This window comes from Magnolia sinica, chromosome 5, assembly GCF_029962835.1.
Source record: "Magnolia sinica isolate HGM2019 chromosome 5, MsV1, whole genome shotgun sequence".
In the NCBI taxonomy this organism is placed as follows: domain Eukaryota; kingdom Viridiplantae; phylum Streptophyta; class Magnoliopsida; order Magnoliales; family Magnoliaceae; genus Magnolia; species Magnolia sinica.
The window spans coordinates 66983699-67005270 of NC_080577.1; the positions used below are offsets into that span (position 1 = coordinate 66983699).

Consider the following 21572-nt stretch of genomic DNA (forward strand, 5'->3'; position numbering starts at 1 on the left):
TCCAACCAGATGGACCAAAGGGCAAGTAAGAGTGCAAACCACCACCTAACAGCTCTGGAAAGACCTCCCCCACCTTGATGCTAAGACCAAAATAAACCTTCAATAAAGAGCAGCATCACCCAAGTAATGTTCGCAGATATGAGAATGTTAGACAACACAATACGAGAGAAGGAACAATGGATGAAGTGAACAGGCGATCGACTGACTCTTCAGCAATTAGACAAAGAGGGCACACATTAGTCCGAATGAAGGATCTTTTACATAGATAGTCGATGGTAAGAATCTTATTTCTCCCAGCCAACCAAGCAAACAAACAACAACCTAGCTGAGAAGACCCCGGACTTGTTGAAGCGCCACACCGACGAATCCTCGGCTTCTAGAGCCACAATCCCCTGCAGACAAGAAAAGAAGACAACCAAATAACTAAACTTCGAATCAAACAACTCTATGACACAGAGGTAGCCACACTCCCCTAGAGCCCTGATGAGAGAAACAATTGGCAACCGAAATATTTTCCAACGGAGGAAGGTTGGCAAGGGCAGAGAACGAAGTGCGAAGAGGGGTATTCCCACACCATGCATCATGCCCAAATCTAACCCTAGAACCCTCCCTTGATAGCAAAACTAAAGCCCACATACAACAAAGAGGCAAGCCTAGCCACCAATTTCCACAAGGAGGCCCTATAGATGAAAGACTCACTAATCCTCCAGCCTAATGAGGAGACATACTTGGCATTTATAACTCTTCACCACAAACCAAACTCCACGCCGAATCTCCACACTCACCCATTAGAGCATTATTAATGAGCTCAACGTTCTTAATCCCTACCCCACCTACCCACACAAGGCGTCAAACTTCTTTCCAATTTAACAGATGAAATTTCCTATTAGAAACGCTACCTTGCCACAAGAAATCCCTTCGTAACCGATCCAAGCCAACACTGACTTAGGGCACCTAAACAAGGACATAAAGAAAAGGGAGATTGGAGAGAGAAGCTTTAATAAGAGTAATTCTACCGCCAAGGGATAGAAATTTTATTTTCCAAGGAGACAGGTTCCTCTCTATTTTTTCCACCACCTTGTCCCAGAGATGAAGAGCTAGCTTACCTAAACACAATAGGAGGCCTAGATAAAACCAGTGTTCGTGTTGTCAACGATATTATCGATAATATCGTTTTCGGCAGCCTACCGACATCAACTCCGCCTTTATTCGCATCCCTCCCTGGTTTCAACGAGTTGTCGATGAAAATGGCAATATTGGCGACATTTTCACACATAACATCTTCGAGCATTGTTGTCATGAAATAGCTTCTACCACATGCGACGATATTTTCTTTATATATTGCGATATTATCACTCCAACAACAACGATTTCTACCGACAGTAGCACCTACGTAAATAGAAGAAAATCAAAGGAAAAAAAAAAAAAAAAAAAACTGGAAAATTGTGAGGACTTGTTGTAATTACTTCAGATCTTGGTTGGATGATCAATTTCGGCATCTCCTCTTGAAGCAATTTGGATTTGAGCAGAAGATTTGGGGCGATTTCAGAGATTGAAGCTCATGTGGACCGAAACTTAAAGAGATGAAAAAATCACCAAAAACCCTCATTTTTCTTAGATTTAAGCATGGATTTCACTTGAAATCCATGTTTGTGCATGAGAATCATGCATTCACATGGTAAAATCCATAGTTTTTGGGATCGCTTCAATCCGATTTGGGGAAAATGGGAAGAATCTGATTTCTCCCAATTTCCTCCCAAAAACAACAAATTGAGGCCCCTTTTTTTATACTATTATGAAGACGGACTGATCTAGCCATTGCTTAAAATTTTCTAATTTTTTTGGAACTTCTAAATATTTTATAAAAAATATATATTTAATCTATTTTTTTCCTTTAAATGGGGCCCATTGGATCATTTTAATATATGATAATTAGTGATGATGATGGGGCATGAGCCGAGCTAATTGGGGCTCATTGGGGCCCATTTAAAGAGAAAAAAGAGGGGGGTGGATTAAATTTTTTTTTTCAGATTTTGTTTTTATTTAAAAAAAATAAAAATACAAATATATTGGATGTAAAAAATAATAATGTATCATCTATTATGTATGGATGGATGGATGGGATGGGATGGTTGGATGAATGGATCGATTGGATGGTTGGATGGATGGATGGATTGGATGGTTGGATGGATGGTTGGATTCAAGGGTTGAATGGATGGATGGGATGGTTGGATTGGATGGTTGGATGGATGTGATGGTTGGATGGATGGATTGGATGGAAGGATGGATTGATGTTCATTTACTTTTACATGTCCTAATTATTGTATGTTGCTTGCCTGCGTTTGTATTATATAAATTCATTTTGGTTACTATTGGACTGATTTCTTATAGTAGCACATGCTTTCAAGCCCTAGTTAAATAAAAAAATTCCATCGTTTTCCCCATGTTTCCCCCTTTTTCCCCGCATTTCTTGTTATCAGCGATAAAGATGTTATATCTTTATCTCCGGCTAGAGAAACTTGTAGCGATACCAACAACTCGAACACTAGATAAGATGAAGGGAAGAAGTTGGCCAGGCAGCCAAAGACCTAATCTAACTGGTCAACCAATTCCTGGAAAATATTAATACCCAAAAGCTCACTTTTAGTAAAATTAACGTTAAAGTCAGAAACTACCTTGAACCATCTGATAGTGATCTGGAGATTAGCCACCTCAAACTTAAAGTCTCATAAAACAGGAGGGTATCATTTGGAAACTGAAGGTGATTTTCCATGTATTTGGGGGTTTCCATGTTTATAATTTTCATGTGGTTTTTTTCTTCATTATTTTTTTAAAATACAATGTTTTGTCAAAAATATATATATATATAGAAATTTTTTTTTCCAATTTCCAGCTTTGCTTCCAATAGAAGCTAGTCTCCTTTCTTTTTTTTTTTTGTTAGCTGGTTAGTACACCCCACTGTCAGTTCACACTTCACTGTTAGCCACCCCCACAAGGGATCGATACCAAGACCTGAGTGTTGAAATGAGGTATCTTTCACTCAGTCTGCCACTTGAGCTATGGATCAGGGTGTAAAAGAGTGACGAGGCACGAATGTTTTATTGTTGTAATACATGTAGAATGGTTGAATCTAAAACATCATGCAGTAGATCACTTTCTGTAATGCAATTTTCGATTTTTTATTTTATTTTTTAGTAATTTCATATGTATTTTTCATGATTATTGAAAAAAAATTTTAAAAAAATTAAAAGTAGGTTTCTTTGTTTTTTTTTCTCTAAGTTGATGCTTTATGGTTGTAACAAGGAATGCCAAATCGGTTACGTATCGGCCGATACGGCCGATACGTAACGGTAACGGTACGCACCGTTACCCGATTCGGGGCCGTATCGGGCGTAACGGTCACCCGTAACGGTCGAAAAACGGCCATTTTTTTTTGCATTTTAAGGTCCGTTTTTGATGTTTTTTCGAAACTTCTTGCTTCCAAACTCCTTCTCACTCCTTCTACTGCTAATTTCGACCAACCTTGGCTGGATATTTGAGGAAAAAACACATTATATTGGCGGATTTTGTTGAATCAAAGCTTGGTGGGCCATTTTTCATAAATTTATCAAAAATAGGTATTTATACTTTTTTTAATATGTTTTGTTGTTTTAATTATCTCATATGATGTGTTAATCATAGTAGAACATGTTAATATCCATTTTACAGATTTGGGGTGCCATTTAATATTTTTTTAATATTTTTTTCTATTTACGCATGAATTTTGCCCCTTTTTTTTAAAATTCAAAAAATCAATTTTTAATGATTGTTTTGCTGTTTTAATCACTCCATATGATGTGTTAATCATAGTAGAACATGTTAATGTGCATTTTACAGATTTGGGGACCCATTTTATATTTTTTAAATATTTTTTTCTATTTACGCATGAATTTTGCCCCTTTTTTTAAAATTCAAAAAATCAATTTTTAATGATTGTTTTGCTGTTTTAATCACTCCATATGATGTGTTAATCATAGTAGAACATGTTAATGTGCATTTTACAGATTTGGGGTCCCATTTTATATTTTTTAAATATTTTTTTCTATTTACGCATGAATTTTGCCCCTTTTTTTAAAAATTCGAAAAATCAATTTTTAATGATTGTTTTGCTGTTTTAATCACTCCATATGATGTGTTAATCATAGTAGAACATGTTAATGTGCATTTTACAGATTTGGGGTCCCATTTTATATTTTTTAAATATTTTTTTCTATTTACGCATGAATTTTGCCCCATTTTTTTAAAATTCGAAAAATCAATTTTTAATGGTTGTATTACTGTTTTAATCATGCCATATGATGTGTTAATCATGGTAGAATATGTTAATGTGCATTTTACAGATTTGGGGTGGCATTTTATAATTTTTTCTATTTTCGAATTAGTGACTTTATGTTTTTATTTGCTTATATTGGACGAGTTTTGCCTTGGAGCTTCTTAGGGTTTAGTTAGAATATAAAATCATCTTTATTAACATCGGGCATACAGATACACTCATACTCAAATCTAATTATCTAGTGTCTACCTAAGCCTAAAGAAATGTCTGGATCTGGCCAACAACAAGTAAGTGATGATATTGGATGGCAACATTGTGAGAGGGTTGGTGGTACTAGGCACCAAATGAAGTGCAAGTATTGTGATAGACTAGTGACTGGTGGAATTACCCGTCTCAAACAACATTTGGCACATCGAAAGGGTCAAGTTGCGCCATGTAGTAGAGTACCGAAAGAGATAATGCTTTTAATGCAAGCTAGTCTGGATGAGTCGAAGGGTAAACGTGCTGCTGTACAAAAGAAGAAAGATGATATTTTGGATGCAGCTCGACAGGAAGTGTTTGGTCCTGAATATATGGGCATTCGTGATGAAGATATTATTGATTCTGACGAAGATTCAGATCGAGAACTTACTATAGCTAGGAGAGAGAGCTTGCGTCTAGCTCGTGAAGAGGAAGAACATCGCCGCATGTTTGGCACGCATGGGTCAGTGCGTGATACAGGGGGGGGGAGTGGGAGTGGGAGTGGGAGTGCAACTGGAAGTGCAACTGCTTCTGCAGGTGGGGGTGGGGGTGGGGGTAGGTTTGGTGGGTTACGACGTATGTTTGGGAGCCGACGACAGACATCTTCACATGATGCCCCTATACGTTTGGATGAAGAAGTAAATGAGCCTAGGAGACCCTCTATTGATCCAATCCTATTTAGGAAAGAATCAACTAAACAAAAGAAGATAAAACAAATGTGGAGTAGAACTTCCGTTGAGAAATTAGGTAGAGCAGCAGCAAAGTTATTTATACATGCCAACATACCTCCTAACGCAGCCAATTCTCCATATTGGCAGGTGGTAATTGATGCAGCAGCCAGGTGAAGGAATAAAAGCTCCCACGGCTAAGGAGATTAGGGGAAATGGACAGATGCAGAGTATGCGGATGTGAAAGCATACGTGGCTACCTTTAAACCGTATGGCAAGCCGGAGGATGCACAATCATGTGTGATGGTTGGATGGCCCAACCACATTTTAATGGACCACTTCATAGTGTACCGCCACTTAGGAACTATATACCACAAGTCAATTGATGCCTCGAGGCAACCAAAAATTCTACTTATATTAATGAACTAATGGATAAAGTTGTGGGACGAGATTGGAGAGGAGAATATAGTGCAGATTGTGACAGATAATGAAGCAACATATAAGCTTGCAGGACATATGTTGATGGATAAGAGAAAATATCTTTTTTGGTCACCATGTGCTGCCCATTGTATTGATCTTATATTGGAAGATATTGGGAAGAAGAAGAATGTTAAGGAAATGGTCGAAAGGGCAAGGGAAGTGACGACGTTTATTTACAACCATAATCAAGTAGTTGCAATAATGAGAAGGTTCACGAAAGGACGAGAGTTGTTGAGGCCCGCGGCGACTAGATTCGCAACAAACTTTATAGCATTAGAGAGTTTATTCCAGCATAAGGAAGAGTTGAGTGAGATGTTCGCTTCCCGAAAATGGCTCAACACAAAACATGGGAAGAAGACATCAGGGACACTGGTCGAAGTTGTGAACACCATACGGGACAACAAATATTGGAAGAAGGTCAAGGCGATCCTAAAGGTGATGGAGCCACTAATGAGGGTACTCCGTCTTGTTGAATCTGATAAAGCACCTACCATGGGCTTCCTATATGATGCCATGGATAAGGTAAATCTTACAATTCAACGTGATTGTAGAAGTTGGCAGACTTATTGGAAGATGATCGACAAGAGATGGACAAACCAACTCCATCACGATCTTCATGCAAGTTACTACCTAAATCCTAGGTATAGATATGCCCAATCATTTGTTGCGGATGATGAAGTTCGTGTCGGGCTAAAAAATGTGATAAAGAGATTAGAGCCCGACTTAGATCTGCAAATAAAGGCATTAAATGAATTAGATACATTTGGAAATCGCCTTGGTAGCTTTGGAGATGCTCTTGCACGAGCATGCAATATCTAGATTGCAACCGGCCGAATGGTGGATTAATTTCGGAGAGAGTACGAAGGCTCTCCAAAAATTGCAGTAGAAATTTTGAGCCAGACAACATCTTCATCTAGTTGCGAAAGGAATTGGAGTTGTTTTGCGCTCATTCATTCAAAGAATAGGAATAGATTATCGACTAGAACATTAGATAGACTTGTCTTCATGCACTACAATATAAAACTAAGAATGCGACGACATCATAGGAGCATTACAGCTACTGATGACGGAGACTACTGTCCAATAAACTTGGATAATATTTATGATGAGGATGACCCACTTTTACCTTGGTTGGAAACAAGGGAAAAACAAATTGAAGAGGATAGTGAAGAATTGGAAATTGATGACCCAGAAATACGCAGAGCGCAACAAGAGAGTCGTGCAGATGTGTTGGACCCAGTAAGAGGGGCAGCGTTTATGCCACGTACAGATACGGCTCAAGATCAACAAAAGAGTACGAGCAGTGGTAGCGTGACCGTGTCGGATGAAGATGATGACCCCCCTGCCCCTGGTGCTGGCACTTCTGGTGTTGCTCAGTGCCCTATACAGCCGTCTACAGATCATGATGTCGATGAACAGCGACGAGGTGGTACACGAGGTTGGACTTATGAGTGTACCGAGTCACGATACAGCCAGCAGGAGGTGGGTACATCTAGTGGTGCACCGGGTCCGAGAGGTTCGGAACATTAGCAGGCTCATGGTCTTGGTTATTATGATGGATATTCTTATGGTGAATTGAATTATGATGGTTATACTGAGCCTGTTCCATCACATTCATGTTGGAGTAGCCCTCCTGATCAATATCCATATGATTATAGATATCCAGATCCAAATCCAAGTTACTCATCACAGCAGACGCACTCTCAATCTCAAGATTCTCAACAGCCTGAGTACGGGCACCAGTATGGCTATTCGACGAGCATTAGTGGATATCCTTACTCGGGGTCGGAGTCGTTGCCTAGTCAAGATCAGTCATCCTCTGGTTTCGTTGATATAGTATTTCCTTCTAGCACTGGATATTATGGATATGTAGCACCTACACCTATCGGACAGCCTCAGCCTGATGGTGACGATGACGATGATGTGGAGGTCGAGCAACCACAAAAAAGCAGATTTTCATTTTGGTGGTGACTTGTGATTGTGACTTGTGAGTATATATTTGTGTTAAGGTAAGTATTTATTACAGCAGACAGCTCACAACAGTATTATTGCAAGAAGCCATGCACACACTTGACACTGCCGAACTTGTATTTAAAATAGCTCCCCTGACAACCAATCAAGTAATCCTTAATCAAGTTGCAGGGAGTATATCAGACACTACTAATTTTTTATTTTTTATTTTTTAATATTAGGATGTTAGGTCATAGACAGGAATTACACTATCACAGTCACGTGCATGGTGCACCACACTGCACAGGACCACAGGTATGTTCGAGAAATTCCTCAAAAATAATTGCAAACACCTGATGTAAGATATTTTCATTTTACATTCATTCTAATATATCTATCATTGATAGTAGATAGTTAGAAAATTAAATATATGATCAAATTCAGGTTATCTGGTTCATAAATTCATCAGACAGTCCGATACAACTTCTCACCAAAGAGTGGACCGTTACACCACCATAAACATGTTCCAATTTATAAATGAATGCATATTTGGAATGCTTAGAATATTCTGGATTTAATCCATATTTTTTCATATTTTTTTGGCAAAAAAAAATTTTGCGCCGTTACGGGCCGTTACGCCCCCGTATCCGTATCGGTTTTGGAGGACACCGTTACGCCAACCGATACCGATACGGGATACCTTGGGTTGTAACCATGTAGAATGGTTGTAATTCCGAAAAGAAGTCCGTGACATCTCTGCTAACCAACAGCCAAAAAAATCTGAAAGAACTTTATTGGGAACCCATTTGAACCCAGGGCCTTGTATCCCCACATAGAGTCTAGAGCAATTTTAACATCTTCTTCTGAAAATGGCATCTCAAGAGAAATAGAATCTTCTAATGGCAACTGTAGAAACTGTAAGTTATCCAGCTGTGGTCTAGACTAATGATCACAAGAAAGCAAATTTTTATAGAAGTCCACAATGGAATTACAAATCTGACCCTTATCTGCAGTTCTAGAACCCTCAATCACCAAACTACTGATTTTATTAACCCTGGCTTGAGCACTGGCAATATTATGAGAAAAAAAATAGTGTTTTTGTCCTCTTCCTTCAACCACATTGCTCTAAATCTTTGCCGCCATCTAATTTCTTCTTCCTTGGAGAAATTTGAGTATTTCAGCGATAACTCTGATCGTTTGGTTCTTTCTTCTTCCGACAACCCTCCACCCTCCTTTATATCAAGCTCATGAAACTTTGACAAAATAAATTCAAATTCCGCATCTCTGGCACTGAAAACCTTTTTCTTCCAAGTATTGATTTTATCTTTTAATAACTTGAGCTTGCGACTTAGTCTAAACCCTGCAAATCCCTCAACTCCAAACGAAGACCACCATTCCGCAACTAACTGTTTGAATCCTTCAATTTCCAACCATGCTAATTCAAATTGAACGCTCTTGGACCCCAATTGACATCGTTCACTTCTAAGACAATCGTTCTATGATCGGAGAAAAGCCACGGCAGCACACGTTGATTTACTAGAGGACATTTTTGGAGCTAGTCGGGCGAAACTAAAAATCTGTTAAGACGTGACATTATAGAGACTGCTTGATTATTTGTCCAAGTGAAATTCACACCTCCTAGAGGAAGATCAACTAATTCATGAAAGGCCACCCATCCAGAGAACTTTTTCATGCTGTGATTGACACGACAACCATTGGATTTCTCATGCAAAAATTGAACAAGTTAAAATCCCCGCCGATACACCAGCGAAGATCCCACCTCTGTCCAACTGCAAAAAGTTCCACCCAGAACTGGTCTCTTAAAGAGTAAGAACAAGGACTGTAAACTGCTATGAAACCCCATTTAAAATTGGAAGAGCAGCCATGAAGAACAACTGAGACTGAAAATGAGCCCGTGAAAGTATCTTCCTTGTGCCAAAAATGTGTTCCACACAACTATGACACCTCCCGCGGAACTGTGAGCTTCTGAAACAACCCAATCTTTATTGCAAATGCCCCAGATAGAATTTACCATACCTCCATCGACAAACTGCAGCTTCGATTCTTGCAGCACTATAACATTAGTCTTAGATTTCTTACACAATTTTCTAACCTGGGCCCTTTTTAGGTTGCAGCCCAAACATCTAACATTCCAGGAAAGGATTAACATTGATCGCCTGATCTACCCCCTCTAACCCTTGAGCTGCCACTAGCTTTATTTGACGAATTGTAATTGATCGAGCACTCTAGGCTGAGAAGTTCTTTCATTCCCCGAGGAGATTTCCTAGTCGTCGATCTATGTTCCTGATGAAACCTTTGCGCACCCTTGCTTTCGACAAATTGAACAAATCGTAGACATCTTCCTCTCATGCTCCAAAGGATAGACCTATCATGTCTCCCACTCTATCCAGCACATCTTGAGACCATTTGATTTGGGCTTGTGATACATTATAACTAACAACGTTGCAACGGTGATATATTAAAAATATCGCATTTATTGATATATTGTCAATACAACGCGATATTTAGCAATATCTTTGTCAATACCCAGAAGTCCAATGACTACCGGGGTGTTTCATATCGGCAAACGTTGATACCCAGAAGTCCAATGACTTCCGTGGTGTTTCGAATCGGCAAATGTCGATACCCAGAGGTCCAATGACTTCTGGGGTGTTTTGTATCAGCAAACGTTGATACCGATAGTATCAGCCAATACTATCCACACGGCAAACCCTATTCCTTGTTGCATAGACTATCAGCAGCACTTGACCTATTTTGAAACAAATAGTAGTTAAAGCAGGAGGCTGAAAGTGTTGCTGAAAACCTTCATTGTATCCATATGGAATGAAAGATCGAATTTCCATTCAAAGGCTGTAAACGGGTTACCTGTGTCTAAGCAGACTCAAAATAGTATACATATATTTGCCAGAATAATAACTTTACTAATATCTTAAGGATAATAAGATTTTTCAATTTTCTATGAACAAATTAATTCTGATAATGATAAGGATGAGGATAATATAAAGTGTTACCAAATCAAGGCTTAGTGACCATCAAAAACCATGCGAAGTCGATCAGAATTTTCATCAAAACAGTAGGAAATGGCAATTTACAAAAACTGCATTGAAGAAAGTTATCTTACTGATCGAGTGCATATGCCATTCCAATTAGGAAATTTAGATTTAATGAAAATAAGGTGAGTACTAAAAATCCATCCTTAACAGCTTAATTAAAATGCTATTGTGTGAGAGAAGTGAGCCATTATCAGAGGAATGTGAATTCTTACAGTTGGTTTTTTCATGTGCCCATCCAAGACACTACAGAATAGGATGCTAACAGAAAAGTAAAAAGAAAAGACAAAAATAATAATAATAATAATAATAATAATAATAATAATAATAATAATAATAAAAAATAAAATCAAGTAGGATATTCATAAACCTGGAGCATTGTAAGAAAATAAGTGAAAGCAGGTGTCAGCAAGTAGCAAGCTTGAATCATGGAATTGTACAAATCCTGAACTCTGAAATGGAAATTCCAAAATAGTTTGCAAAGAGTGTCACTAGAACTTTGGTAATAGTGTTGTGCAACCTATACCTCCCTCTACGTCTCCTTTAAAAGTTCATTTTCACCCATACATTAATGGAATGACCAATTTAAGGGTAATGTCAACATGAATACGAGGACCATAACCACGAGGAGACTTTTGTTTATTTTTTTTATTTTTTATAGGTAAGCTGGGCTCAAATCCGAGACCTCAATGTTTGAAAATTCTTTCAAAGAAAGCATGCTATTCCAATGTTGTATATTCCACTCATAGGTTTTAGAAATCTAATAAAAGGTTCAAGACGCAAATTACATACAGCTTCTGGTAGATTGCGCTCAATGCCACGTCCCTGATGCAGACTGAGTGCGAGATTATATTGAGCTCTAACATGGCCTGCAATTGCAGCTTGGTAGAACCATTTTACAGCCTCCTCTTGCCTTGGAGGTTCAGCTTCAAACATGAAGAAGGTTATAATAAGTACAAAGTAATGTCTACTAAAGCTAACTGTTTGTAACTCGAATCATCATCATGATCATCATCTAAGCCTTCCCCCAGCTAATTGAGGCAACCGTAAATCAAATGTTCACCATCATCATCGTCTAAGCCTTATCCCAACTAATTGGAGTCGGCTACATGAATACTATACCGTCATTCCACACTATAGATGTAAACCAAATGTTGAAAAAGAAGAAGCAAGTATAATATATTTCGCTTAAAAAAATGACTTGCTAGCTTTCCAATGGGATTCATTAGTCAAAAGCATGAAAACTAAGGAACCAAAATAAGGATGGTAATATTTCAACATCTTTATCAGTAACATTTGAGGAAGTACAATGGACTGGAATCTCCTCTTCTTCTTTTTTTTTTCCTTTCTTTCATTCACAAAGTATAGCTCAGGTTTTCAGTTCTGACAAGTGGGACCATGGTTCAGTTTAGCAGACCCTTGGTCTGGTATTTCCCAACATGGATGCACCATGTCCAAAAATTATGCCACATTGGATAGAGAGTTTAGCCAAAATTCTTGTGCCTTTTTTTTTTGGTTGAATATTGACCACTGATCTCTTTTCAACCATCTATTTGTAGCCAACAAAATTCAGAATCTAGAATTGTCCTATCAAAGAGATTTCGGGCATATTTTATCCAGGGTGGGACAATGCCCAATCACTGAGCCATAGCCTCACTTCTCAGAACTGAAAACCCAAGATTCCTCTTTTAACCACCAGCAAAGGAATTTGTTGCAATAAATTCTTTCCTGAGAAGAACATGACGATGGAGCGTGCACATAGCACCTCATCAATTCACTTTGATGGTTCCAAATTCCAATCCATCCCAAACAAGCAAAGGAGAGCAGAAGTCACTGGTAAGTTTATTGACACTCTCTTCATATGATTCCTATTGATGTTTTTGTGATTATTTGTGAAACTATTGTTGGATTGAGATGTTGGATGTTTCTTCACAATTCGTAGGTCATCCTAGTTGTCATCAAGATCCAACGGTTGAAACTGCATTAGAACACCTAAGAAGTGCCCCCCACCCCAATTGGCAGAGATGATACAACTTGTGAAATCCACATTATTAAGAACAACAAGATTATGCTGGTTAATGGAATCCGAAAACACCATATTATGATGCCTCCCCATCTTCCATGGGAGAACCTTTTCCCTAAGCACCAACAAATATTAGGATTTTGTTAGATGGACTCCAATTTAATGCAGGGGCATTTTCACACCTAGCTTGAGTGGGGTGCACTGTGGGATTTAGAGGCACACTCGGGGTGGGCGGCCCATGTGAAGTGGGCCCCACCTGTGTGAGGCAGGTCACGGGTGGCTCGTGTGAAGCGAAACCCATGTTAAGTGGGGCCCACGAGGGGAGTTCAGCCGAGGTCTTAACCCATTGGGATGTGGGGCTTGGGCTATGAGATAAAAGGATTGATTCGCCATATTCTATCAATTCGAGCTTTTAGAGCAAGTGGTTACTTGTCCTGCATCACAATTACTCCAAATACCCAAGGTATTGTAGCATATTTAGAGCATGAACTGAAGTTGGAGCCATCCAAAATTATCTTCTACCAAAATGAACCACACAGATTACGAGGATCCCATCAAAGTCCAAGAATCCTCAAAGCAAATCGCACAAGTGCAACAAATGGAATAAAATTGCCATGCTAAAAGATTTATTTCATTCAATGTTTTAAATAGCACATAGCGTACAGTGTTCAGCCCTCTCTATAGCATGTAGCATAAGACATGGTGCTGTTAGCATAAGCTACACCATTTTATTTTATTTTTTGAAGGATAGCATAAGCTACACGATACTTCTATTTAAATTATTTTTTTTAATAGGAAAATATGATAAATAGAGTGGTGGCCCACATAATGGACCGGACAAGTAGGATTCCATTCCATATACCACAGTGGCCCCAATGCAACAAATGAACGGAGAACAAGCTTATTTAAGAGTTTTGCACAATACTGACCCACCAAAAATAAAATAATAAAAAAAGGTTTATCCTGTTGGATTGGGAGGTGGGCCACACCATAAAAAGAATGGCCAACTGTGAGCCATCTATGAAAGTTAAGCCTATCCAACCATCACGTGTGCCACGCCATAGAAAACAATGTGCAAGCACCCAAACACCACTAAAGCAGGGTAGCCCATGTGTTATTTGGATGGGTTCCATGCATGCCATACACACACCACAGCAGGCCCCACATAGAAAAATGTTGTAGAAAAATCATATCCCATAACATTGCATAGGAACTTGCCTTCCAAAAAGGGAAAAAAAAAATCCCAAAAGAAACCATAAATCTTTATCCAAAACGAAAAAGAAGTCACTAAAAGATATTAAGGGGCAAGAACATACCTCTATCAAAGCTCGAGAAGATATTCAATTAATCAAAAAACTGAATTTTTGAGCTCCACAACCATACAAACACGAAAAGGGGGAAATTAGGTATCTTCCTTCACTTGGGCTCCAATATCTTGAAAATAAAACGGATAGACCTTGAAATGCCGATTGATCAGCTAAAATCACCTATTCAACGGCTTCATAGATCGAGAGAATCGAATAATAGGATTTGGGGCCGGAGGGGTGTTTGTCGTTGAGTATTAGGGTTTGAAAGAGGGATTTTGAAACCCTTAAGTTTTTAAGTCATTATGTTTAGATGTAAGTTTTAACTTTTACGTCATTTACAATAGTCACAAGCGTCCCTGGGTGAAAGTCCCTAAACCCTGTGGTACCAATAGGATGCTCTAATGTGTAGACCAAGTGGATTCATGAGCACCTGATGGTTGGATACCGGTACGTCACGTCTCCCACTGTGTCGTGGTTAGTTGAAAGGGGGTTTGACCTTACCAACCCAGGTGAAGAGGGTTATATGCTAGGTTAAGTTTGACCAGCTTGTAAAATGGATTCGTTATCAACGAGCCGGTGGGTTTCCGTATACCACTGACAAGGCAGATAGTAAGGTTTCTTGCACTCGGTTGATCTTACACGATGGGCGGCAGCCAGTGTCGGACGTGTACTAGACTCCGGTGATGATCCAATTGTGAATTGTTCTAAGATGTGGATTAGAGATCAGCATTGACATGTAACATATGGTAATCATACATTCATTAGCACTCGAGGAGATTGTAAATGCATAAATATAATTCAGTGTCATACAATAGTGGGTTCAATCCCCAATAGGTATGGGACTATTCAGGATCAGGAGTCTATCATCATTGAATTACATTACATGTTAGGTAAGGAACTAACATGTGTTGTAACCCTAGGTGCAAGGCCCTTATCAGCAAAGATCCTTAACCTTAAGGTAATTCTTGAGTTTGCGTTCCAGAGATTCTGAGTAAGGGACAACGGTTACAGAGAGGGAAGGTGTTAGGCACTCACTTTGCCAGTACAAATATACGGTCTTTCCTTCACAAAATTTGACTAATTTCTGAGGAATAAGATTAATTCTCACACACAAATGATGTAATGTAATCCAATGTTAATGATGGGGAATTTATCTTAATTTCTGATGGGCATGATCCGATTATATCGGCAAGCAGCAAAGCATAATTCGAACTGATCGAATGTAGGCTGTGAAGTATGTAAAAATGTGATATGTAAGATGCTTGATGCTATGTTAATGTTATACCAAAACAACGGTTGACTGGCTAGGTTTCTGGTGGGCAGGCTTCGATTATATCGGCACGATACTACGCACTACAACTCATTCATTCGTCATGTGTTTTTGTATTGCATGGTTGTATATGACATTTGGCTCAATGGGCCTTTACTTTGTATAACATTGGTATGGTTGATATCTTTCATGGACTTGGCAGTATAGCTCTTCATCATTTCTACATACTCTGATATCAGTATACTTGTCATATGAATTGTGCACGCACTCTCTAAGCTTCTTAGTAAGCTTACGCACGTTGTTTATGTGTAGGTTATGCTAGATAGTAGTAGTAGTGAGGCAGGAGCATGTCAGACCTTTTGGACTTTTTATATATGTATTGTATTTCCCTTTCCAATATTGTATTCAAATCCTTTTATAGTTGATGTATGTGATGCCGTTTTGGCTTATGGTAAATTAATGGTTATGCTTCCCTCTTTAAATAATAATAATAATAATAATAATAATAATAATAATAACCTAAAAATCCTCCTTGCGGGATCCTGTTTTCAAAACTTGGCGTATTGACATTGAATGCCGAAACTGGTATACTACGGAGGTTGTCGACTCCAAGTTCGAATTACGACGAATGGGCGCCGGAAACTAGATTTGGGGCGTGACAAGTTATTTACAAGGTATTCAATACCACCCTAATGACCATTATGATACAGGCCATAATGACCGAAATGATCATATTACAGCCAGAATCTTTTTCAAATGAAGAAAATGTATCAACCTGTTATGGGCCAATTTTTTTAGAATGATCGTTACGGCCCCATATTGCATAACAACATCCACCATTACCATTACATAACCATTTTTTAATACAATGGTTATGAATCCAAGACGTTCAAGAAGATTGTGGATCTACAACAAGACAATCTAACTATTGTGGAGCACACCCAAAAATATTATGATCATACATTGAAGTGTCATTTGGGAGAAAGTGCACCAGGTAGCTCACAATTGTAGAGGGCTCAGGAACATACAGAACAAGATGATACGGTCCAGCCTGAGACCGTGGATGTAGCATATCAGGTTGCACTGTGAACAAAGGAGAAGCACTGTTGGCAATAGCTAGGCTTAGTTAGTGATTTAAATATTAGCAGTGATGCATGTATTGCATCCTTCAAATACGGAAACATATCAATATCGCATGAATTGACTATTGAAGAATGTATCGTTGTTTGAGGGAAACATTAGGAAATTATGGAAATTTTCAACAAAACTTCAGGATATATTGAAAGAGACATGATTACACACCTGAACTCCAAAAATCACAAATATATATATATATATATATATATATATATATATATACAGTATGCACAACAAGTTTCCTTTGTTGTTTGTGAGTATGCATAACAAGTTTCCTTTGTATACAGTCCTAAACTATGAGTTGTCTGACAGAAGTGATGCAATTACATCCACGATGAGTTCATATAATTAATAAATCATACAATACAAGTATAAAAACATCATCCCCAAAAAATTTAAGAGAATATAGATTTTTGTGGGGTTTTTGCAATTTTTTTTTTTTAAATTTTCAATAGGTGAACGTATTTCACCTATACATATCACAATGTATTGTTGTATCAAGGATGCAAGGGAATTTTATCATAGGCTTTTGGAAAAATATCGCAATGTATCAATATATCGTGATATATTGGTGATGCATTGTGATATTTTATGCGAAACAAGGGAATTTAGTAACTCTTGTATATTGTATCGGCCACATGCAATATCACCATTGATATTTAAATCACTAGGCGTAGTTATTCACACGCTCCGATATCCAGAAATATGGCTCCATGCAGTTTTGGCCAATGTGACAAAAACAAGTTGCAAGGCATGCCATCAGGAAACGATGGTGGTAATTGTGCCCCACACAACCACAACAGAGTTTTGAGAACAAGGGCAAGGCAGTTGCCCCAAACCAAGGTAGGGCCACTAACAACTATTTCAAGTGTGGTGGCCAGGGATACTTTGCCTCAGCCTGTCCTATGTGGAACTTAAATTTCTATGAGGAATTGGTTTAAGGATGATAAAATGAGGAAGACGGTGACGGTGTGGATGATGAATATGTGGATTAGAGTGAAGAACCAAGCATAAAAGATGACAATTTAGATAGATGGTCTACCTGAGACGACCATATCATGCTTAGTTAGGCGCATTCACCCAAAGAAGATGAGGAAGAAATTTGGTCGTGAACCAACATTTCAACGCACGTGTGAAGTGTGGAGTCGTGAAGGTTATTATAGATGGTGAGAGCAGCATGAATTTAGCTTCACAAGGCATGATCAACAAGTTGAAGCTGAAAACAGAAAAACACCCTAAGTTGTATAGAGTTGCTTGGATTGATGACACTTTATTCTAGTGACCAAGTGATGTTTGGGAAATTTCTCTCTCTGGCCGTATAAAGAGGCCATGTGGTGTGACGCCATCCCTATGAACATTGCACATGTACTATTGGGTCAACCATGCTCATATGACAGGAAAAAAGTTTACCATTCCAGTCATAATAATATGTATACCTTCGCATACAAAGGCAAGCATATTACTCTCAAGCCAATGAAGAATGACGAGCCCCAAGGAGAAGCTACAGTTTCAATAGTGCTTGGTATGTCCTAATTTGTTGAGGAGAACCAGGATCCGGAAGTCACGTATGCATTAATGGAACCCGAAACAACTCATGACGCTACAACTGCACCGCCTGAAATTCAGGACTTACCGTCCCAATTTTAGGATTTGGTTCCAAATGAGTTCCCACCGTGCAAGATATCCAGCATGTGATCAACCTGGTGCCAGGAGTTACATTGCCCAATATGCTAGCTTGACGTATGAGTCTAATGGAGAACAAATAACTTCGTCGACTGGTAGAAGGATTATTAGCTAAAGTCTTTATTTGTGAAAGCCTTAGCCCATGCATCGTGCCAGCCTTGTTAAAACCGAAGAAAGCTAGTAGTTGCATCATAATTTTCAGAAGGCATAACTTTAATGCAGTTTTGAAAAACAAAGTAGAAGCAAGCATAATTTTTCAAAACTTTGGTCAATGTGAGCCTCTGCCCTAGCTGATTCCAAGAGTTCGAGTAAAAGAAGGGTGATGTATGGTTGGCAGCCGATGGTAAATCTTCTGTCAATCTACCATTCAAAACTTAACTGCTAGGAAAATGGCTAAGGTGATGAGATGATTGTTGTCATCATTGTAGGCCATGTTGGTCATATTGATATCATGTTTTCAGTTGACATCCTTCTTCTTGTTAGTGAAGTGGTATTTCAATTTCTTGCTTTTCATTTTTCATTGTTTTTACTAGTCAACAATAGCACCAGCACTAGTTCACGCAGCCTAGGATGTAGGGATAGGCAAGTGTCATAGAATCTCAGGTGCTACTGCATTTTGTGGTTAACAACTATAAAAATGTGATCAACCACAGGATGTCATTTATGTTATTTGGACATACCAGGCAATGGTGAATCCCTCACCACAAGCCATCTGTAGCTTCTCGTTTATCAAGTTACACTTGTGGCTAATGGACATGTGCAATTGTGACATTTCCTTTTACCAGTGGAGGATGGTCGAATCAAGTGCTTCTCACAAATACAGTCTCCGTCTATTGCCACTAGATGTTTAGAACCTTATAACTTCAGTCTAGAGTCAAGCCATTGCCAGCCAGATGCATACAACCTTATGAATCTGGGTCTAGGACAACCTAATGATTCTGGGTGTATGAATCGAGGCGTGTAACATTAAGTGGAGGGGTAACATGGGATTAGCTAGAATTCAAAATTCAAGTGCAGAATGAAGCTGTGACCAATAAATGGCAGGATAAGAGCTTCTCCATCTTAAAAACCTGAAGGACCCTTCCTAAGGCATGACTTTGATAGACGATTTTGAAAAACAGAGCAGAAATAATCATAATTTTTCAAAAATGCAATCTAAAACCTAAATAAGATCTACCGCAATTGTACAAACATGAACCGGAGCATGGATTTGTATTTTAGGGTGTAGCTTTAGAATTTGGAGGCAGACGACGAGTACCCACAGTGGATGATCTCCCAATCTCAAAACTTCCTTGAGACTTCCTAGAGACTCTCACACCAAATCATCATTGACTCCTTCAATCCTCTCTATAGACTGTGGGTCTAAAAAGGAACCTATCTAGAATGATGGCTTTCACCAAAAAGGGGGGTAATCCAACTCGGACTGGGAATGTATACCATATACATAGGGGAGCTGCCTCTCGGTCATGGTGATCAAAATACCAGCAAGTCCAAAAGCTTGCCCCTTAAAACCGTAGGCAATTTCAGATCAAAATTGCGTATAACCCCTTCAACATAACAATTGTTGCAGTTTAGTCCTTCCGATTGCAGCCAACGAAAAATGCATGGAACCATCCATCCAAACAAATGGGCCAGAAACATTGAAATAATCAGTACCTTGCAAGAAAGAGATACCAAGATTGCACTGCCCAGTGGGGTCCCCAAGAGCAGCTGCCTTTCTATACCAAGCGATGCCCTCTTCCTTGTTGCCCATCTCCCAGTAGAGGAGGCCAGCATCGACCATCGCGGGTGTGGAACCACGGGCAGCACCTTTGAGGAAGGAATCAAGGGCCTTTTGGAGATTGGGACGGACACCGCCGTGGCCATGCTTGAACCGTTTACCCCAACGGACAAGCACCATGGCTTCCCTTAGCGGACGGAGGGCCTCCCTCCACAATCGGCAGACCATGCTGGCGGCCCAGAGGTTGGGAACGGTGAAGGAGGCGGCGATGTGAGCCAGCACGTCGAAAGGGAGGGCCGAGAAATCGGGATCGAGGGCTGCCACTGATGGAGCAGATGCTGATAGTGATGGTGGTGGTGGTGGTGATTTAGGGTTAGTGGGTGGAAGAGGAGACGTTGGATCATGAGGACGGGAGACAGAGCCGCATCTTCTCTTTTGGGGTTCTTTTTCTTCTTCTTCTTCTTCTTCTTCTTCTTCCTTTGCAAAGGGAAGGGCGGAGAAGCGGATGCCATCCCAAGGGATGGCCCACTTCCTCTGTTCCCTCCCCTCCTTTCCTCTTCTTCTCATCTTTTACTCAGAGAGAAGGAGAGACTGGGGAAGATAGTAATGGCATCGTGCTTGCGGTGGTGGCACAGCTCGCTACCTCTGCCCCACCCGTCCAAGTGGCGATCATGACCGTCCATCTAGAAGCACCGTTGATATCCTGTCAATACTGAAGGAAACGGATTTGCGTCCTGGGCCCGCCTGGACGGAATCGGTCCACGCAGTGGCTCTGTGGGGCCCCTGTAATGTATGGTTCTAGGAAGCGTATTGCGCACTGAGCAAACTCTGTGGGTCGACTGTGATTTATGTATTTTATCAACTCCGTCAATCCATCTTACCACGTAATTTCATGGCTCGAGCCCAAAATGATGCATATCGGAAACTCAAGTGGACCACACCTCGGAAACAGTGTGAATTGAACGCCTACAGTTGAAAATTTCCCAGGGCCGTGTCCGTGTGATCTTATGACATATAAACGTCACCGTGGGCCCTAGCAAAGTTACAAAGGCGGAAATCATTACTTCCGCAGGAAAGCTTCCTATGATGTGGCATACTTGAGCTTTGGATATGTTTCAATTTTAAGATAAAGCCTTAAAATTGTCTGCAAAAACAGATTAACAGTAAGGATAAAAGATATGAACCCAACAAAGTTTACTCTGTACTATAAAAGCCTAATAACTCACTACACAATCCAATTTTATAGTATTATCGTTATGGTAAATACATTTTTCCACCAAATTTTAGGGTATGAGTCCAATTTTGACAGCCCTATGCAAAATGTCAGAAACTAGCAATTCTGTCTTTCAAGCCTTTTAGTACTGACTGTAAGGAGATGGGAGAGTGAGATTGTTTCTAATATATGGACCATTGACGCATCCAACGGTTAAATCATCCAATTGAAACTTGGCCAAGTCAACTCAATGAGATTTGACCCAAATCTCTTGAAAACTTGAAGCCAAAGGGGACTCACCCAAAATTATAGAATTAACTCAATGGCTTAACATAGCAAGACTGAATCCAAGTTGATCTTCTGGAATCTGCATTTTCATTACAATTTTCGAAAGAAAAAGATGAAAAATGGATATTAATGAAAAATTAAAAAGGAAATGTAATGATTATTCAATGATAAATTTGGTAGATTCTTTGAACACTATGGGTATCCATAATT

General features: G+C 39.4%; 1 protein-coding gene across 5 annotated transcripts in view; it reads right to left on the minus strand.

Moving 5' to 3' along the window:
- Positions 1-20642, minus strand: part of LOC131246102 (F-box protein At1g70590) — a 57907-nt gene extending 37265 nt beyond the window's left edge. For 2 of the 5 annotated variants that reach the window (XR_009171163.1, XM_058245970.1), the window contains exons 1-2: positions 19798-20615; positions 11514-11647 (exon numbers count right to left, since the gene is read on the minus strand). Coding sequence is in view for 2 of the 5 variants with exons in the window: in XM_058245970.1 (XP_058101953.1) it covers positions 11514-11647; positions 19798-20428 (765 nt within the window). In the remaining 3 variants the exon portion in view is untranslated. Of the gene's footprint in view, positions 1-11513; positions 11648-16324; positions 16405-19797 lie in introns of all 5 variants that reach the window. The other 3 variants (XR_009171166.1, XR_009171165.1, XM_058245971.1) reach the window with 3 other exon arrangements.
- Positions 20643-21572: the final 930 nt, after the last annotated feature.